General features: G+C 44.4%; 1 protein-coding gene across 1 annotated transcript; it reads left to right on the top strand.

Annotated features, from left to right (window-relative positions):
* Positions 1-2,525: 2,525 nt before the first annotated feature.
* On the top strand, positions 2,526-4,179 carry LOC142259055 (gastrula zinc finger protein XlCGF66.1-like). The gene is made up of 5 exons (XM_075331582.1): positions 2,526-2,669; positions 2,799-2,978; positions 3,060-3,183; positions 3,267-3,379; positions 4,171-4,179. Exons 1-5 carry the CDS (start codon positions 2,592-2,594, stop codon positions 4,177-4,179), a joined length of 504 nt encoding a protein of 167 aa, XP_075187697.1. The 5' UTR covers positions 2,526-2,591.
* Positions 4,180-5,495: the final 1,316 nt, after the last annotated feature.

Below are 5,495 nucleotides of genomic sequence, written 5' to 3'. Positions count from 1 at the left end.
TGCACCGCAGAGCCGTGTATACAGTGACAGAGAAAGCAGAGGCAGTAACCATCTGTGCCTTCCTCTCCGTTGCTACATGTTTGTGTGTAGCTGGGTTGCTCTTTTATTTTTCTGCCCACATGCCATATGAAGGATTTTTTTTTCAAAGATGACTCATAGTTTTTCATTTTACCATAAAATGTGCTGGAAATTAAGTAAAAATTCAAATTACGGTGAAATGGTGAATAAATAGTTGGTGCAGACTACATCCGATTACACTGTTGTTACCCCTAGTGCGAGCCGATCAAACACTGCGTCTCACACCGAGCGTACCCGAGCACAGCGATGCTCGTGACAGTGGTTTGCATATGTAAAGCATCCGATCTCCGCACCTTGGAAAAGTCTGAGTTTGTACCGAACACTGAACTTCAGGTTCGCTCATCTCTAGTGGTGAATAAAAATCAATTTTGTAATAAAAATCAGTTTGTGTCGCCATTTTCCGACACCGGTAACATTATTCTTTTTGCGTCGATGGAGTTGAGTGAGGACTTGTTTTTGCTTAATGAGCCGACATTTTCATTAATACTTTCTAGATGCAATATGAATAATTGATCACTTTTCATTGTATTTATATTGCTAAAAAAAATAATGTGCTACTTTTATAGGTCGGTTTTACTACTTACATAGCACATTTCATGTTGATTTTTTTTTTTTCCAACCCAAGTGATATTTTGGAGAGAAAAGGGAAAAAGAGTTTTTGGAGTGCAAAATTCAATACAAATTTATTAGAAAAGGTGACAATAAATTTGTTAAAATTAGTACAAAATTAAAAACAGAGACCATGCCAAACAAAGTCTAGCCATCCCATCATTCCAAGAATGATATAACACAATACATGGTGGCAAATCAAATGTAGGTAGGACATTAAAGCTCAATACTATTGCATTACAATATCTCCTTCACATAGTGTGCTTTAAAAGTATGCATAGTCAGAGTTCATATGATAGTAAATGTCATACCCACAGAGTGATGATATAAATCAAAGGCGGAATTGCCACAATGGTGGCTGGTCTCAGAGCACAAGGACCTCAAGCAAGCCCAACATACGTTTTGGTGGAACATTTTTTCATATCTTCATCAGGGGAGAGGTGCTGTAGTGTTGTCCCGCCAAAAGCTGGGTTTAAATGACCACTGCTGATGTCCGGAACCAGGAAATTACCTAATGGCGGATGCGCAGATTCACCTGGCAATTCTCGCGGGCCGTCACATCATCTCGCTCCTGCCCAAGAGCGAGGACACGTCACCATGGCTCCTGCGTATGCACGCGGCGTATAGACAGCAGTGGTCAAGCTGGCAAGACAAGCTCTAGAATTCATGCATGCGCATGGAAATAACCAGAGCAGACACAGCGGTTCAGTATACAAGAAGGTAACAGACCTCACAGCGGCATCCTTAATACACAGATGAAATTCCAGATATAACGTGAACAGTCCATGACATCCTTCAATGAGGTGAGGGTTTCCACATATTTTCCATACCTATCCCCGATGTCAGAACATAATAACTTTGCCTAAGTGGTGTAAACATACCCAGCATTATTAAAGGACCAGAAATAATTAAAAACAAAAAGGCAATAAAGAGAGAGGAGGCAATAATAACTCAGACAAGAACTGTGATGCAAATATCCAAAAACACAAAAAGGAGAGGGTCTATGGAGTGCTTAATCAAGCCAACTGGTCATTATAGAAATGAGGCGTAACTAATGGACTCATTCAGTCCCTTGGGGACCAAAGTGTCCAGTGTCCAAAATCCATTTCTCCTCACACTGCGCCAGGCATTTTCTGAGGTCACCACCCCTGATCCCCCAGTCTATAACATCAATACCCCTAACTTTTAATTTGGAGGAGTCACAGGAGTGGTGAGACTGCAAATGCCTGCGCAGAGTTTTCAAAAGGGTAATGTCTGTTACTGAATTGGCTGCAGCAATATCCCTCACATGCTCCCTGACTCTAATGTGGAGCTCACGGGAAGTGAGACCCACATAGGTCAGGGAGCAGGCGCATGTGGCAAAATACACAACGTGTTGTACCACATGTGATGTATTGTTTAATGTTATAGGTCCTCTGGCCATCTGATGAGTGGAAAGATGTACTGTAAAGGCCACTGCTGTAAGACAAACAATGTTCACAGGAGAAACATCCCTGTAAGGAACCCCGTGAACCAAAACGGTTAGTTCTCGGGGGGACATAATGACTCTTTACCAACTAGTCCTCTAAATTCTTAGCTCTCCTAGATGTCATCAGTGGATTTTGTGTAAGTGTCTCTGCGCAGGGTCAGTTAATAATACTATCCAGTGCTTTTTCAGTATGTTTCGCATTGTTTCCCATTCTTGATTAAAAGTTCCAACGAATCTCTCTGGATCGTGTTTTTTGGCGGTATCTGTCAGCAATGTGCTCAAGGAGTTGGGTTTTTTTTGCTCTATTGTAGCCATTTCTTATTATCTGCAGTATTTTACCTATCGGCTCATCTCCTTCCCATTCAGGTCCTTTTAATATCGGATTCTCAGTAGAGATCTTCTATAGAAGAGAATTCTCCTGATTGCCCCGTGAAGGATGGATATGGACAGGGACAAGATGGCGGAGAGGATATTACACCTCACCCTAGAGATCCTCTTCCAGCTTACTGGAGAGGTGAGAGATTCTGATGACGTCACATTACATCATTCTTATCTATGGGAATAACAGATGGACAGAACTGGAGAGGTGAGGACTCTGGAAATGTCTGGAGTGAGATTTATTACTGTGTCTCTCCATAACCAGGATTACACAGTAGTGAAGAAGACGTCTAGTGAGCGCTGTCAGGCCCCTGTGTCTGAGGGATGGGGAAGACCCCTGAGCCCAATCACGGGGCCTCCACCTCACCCCCCGATACATGAGGACATCAATGACCAGAAGATCCTAAAACTCACCTACAAGATGATTGAGCTGCTGACTGGAGAGGTGACACTGCTGGGAATGCTGGGACATTATACAGTAACGCTATGAAGGGATCGGGGGTGACGGTATCATTGTATGTGACAGGTTCCTATAAGGTGTCAGGACGTCACCGTCTATTTCTCCATGGAGGAGTGGGAGTATATAGAAGGACACAAAGATCTGTACAAGGACGTCATGATGGAGGTTCCCCAGCCCCTCACATCACCAGGTAATAGACAGGACTAAATACACACGGCCTATAATTATCTGTATGTAAGGAATGAATTCAGTCCCTGTATGTGTCTCCTCCAGTTCTATCCAGTAAGAGGACAACACCAGAGAGATGTCCCCGTCCTCTTCTCCCACAGGACTGTAAACAAGAAGATCCCGATGTTCCTCAGGATGTGTTTCCTCCAGCTCTACTTGTAAGAGATATCTACTCATGTACTTTCTGCATTAATTTTGTTTACATTTTTAGACTTTCTGCTGTGTTTTTTCAGCTGTATTTTCTTTGCTTCTGCTTCTTCTGCTGTTTGTTTCTAGTGTCTTCTCTATGTCATTATGAAGGCAACTCGACAACCTGCAGAGGGTTCATGAATACCCAGTTTCCCATAATATACGACCTACACCGAAAAAAAGACCTAGCATGAATTTATGGGATTTTTAGAGAATGCTTGAAATATAAGCCCTACTCCATGAATAAGTTCTAGTTACAGTCAGGGCCAGCGTTAGGAGGAGTCAAACGGCACAATTTCTCAGGAACCCCACTCTCTTAGGGACCCAATCAGTTGTATTCTAAGATTGAGGATCTTTGATGACTTCAAAGTCATGTGACATGATGTAACCAAAGGTCTCTTAATTGCAGGAGTCTAAATTGAACAGGACACAGGCTGGTATTAGGGGAATGGGAGAGTAAACTGGACAATTTTACAGATCCCCCATTCTCCTAGCGGCCCCAGTGTTTATATGCCAATTATAGGACTGCTTAAGGACCTTTTTGGCATCACATCATGTGACCAAAGGTCTGTTAATTATAGAAGTCTAAAGCTGAAGAGGAGACAGGCTGGTGTGTGTGTGTGTGTGTGTGTGTGTGTGTGTGTGTGTGTGTTCACGACAATTATAACCAGCTTTGCCGAAATGGGCAGAGTTACAGCCGCACACTGAAATGCAAAAGGTTTCAACTACTAAATAAGATGTAACATAATTATTGCTTTAGAGAATGTGAACTACTGGCAAACTACCCTGGAAGGAATGGAGACACCTACAGAAGGACATTTGACACCTAGACCCTGATTCATCAAAGCAATTATTTCAGAATTCTGGATGTTTCACCACAATTTTAACCAGCTTTGCCAAAATGGGCAGAGCTTGGTCAGAAGAAGGGTGTGATGCCGCCGCTTCTCTAATTCATAACAAACTGCGGCGTTCCCTATGCCAGAAATCTCACTCCAGTCCCTGACATCATTTTTCAGTTTCCATCACTGGTCTTGATGAATTGGAACCCTAATGTTTATCTGAAGGAAATATTGTTAGGGTGAACTCTTACAAAGTTCTATAAGTTCCATTAGTTGCCTACTGCCTGATTCTAATTGGTGTGGATCGAGTGCATGCTTGAAAAATGAGATGAGACACACATTCCGATATTCATCTTTCCTCCACCAAGGTCGGCCCAGAAACTGCTTTATTTCAACTGAAGCATGCCCTGATATTACCTTGGAAAGGGGATGTCCAGTTGTGTTCATTGGTCAGTGGGTTGAACAATTTGTTAAGCGGGCTTTACACGCTGCGACATCGCTAATGCGGAGTCGTTGGGGTCACGGAATTCGTGACGCACATCCGGCCGCATTAGCGATGCCGTTGCGTGTGACACCGATAAGCGATTTTGCATCGTTGCAAAAACGTGCAAAATCGCTAATCGGCGACATGGGGGTCCATTCTCAAATCTCGTTACTGCAGCAGTAACGAGGTTGTTCCTCGTTCCTGCGGCAGCACACATCGCTGCGTGTGACGCCGCAGTAACGAGGAAGCTCCCCTTACCTGCCTCCCGGCCGCTATGAGGAAGGAAGGAGGTGGGCGGGATGTTACGTCCCGCTCAGCTCCGCCCCTTCGCTGCTATTGGGCGGCGGTTCAGTGACGTCGCTGTGACGCCGCACGGACCGCCCCCTTAGAAAGGAGGCAGTTCGCCCGTCACAGCGACGTCGCCGGACAGGTATGTATGTGTGACGGCTGTTGTGCGACACGGGCAGCGATTTGCCCGTGTCGCGCAACAGATGGGGGCGGGTACCCACACTAGCGATATCGGGACCGATATCGCAGTGTGTAAAGTAGCCTTTAGTCCATGAGCTGATTGGTGGGCGTCATCGTAAGGGGGTCTATGTCATCTGGGGCCATCTTGGTGATGCTGATGGGCGGGTCTATGATGTCATCGGGGACCATCTTGGGTTCCTCTGAAGACTGACTGGCTTATGTTTAGAGAATCGATTTCATTGAACACACTTCTCACAGTGCTCTATGTACAGAGGTTAATTAAGTATTTCATCT

The sequence above is a fragment of the Anomaloglossus baeobatrachus genome, assembly GCF_048569485.1.
Source record: "Anomaloglossus baeobatrachus isolate aAnoBae1 chromosome 5 unlocalized genomic scaffold, aAnoBae1.hap1 SUPER_5_unloc_23, whole genome shotgun sequence".
Classification (NCBI taxonomy): domain Eukaryota; kingdom Metazoa; phylum Chordata; class Amphibia; order Anura; family Aromobatidae; genus Anomaloglossus; species Anomaloglossus baeobatrachus.
The sequence above is the reverse complement of the archived record's forward strand: the minus strand, read 5'-3'. Positions and strand labels throughout refer to the sequence as shown.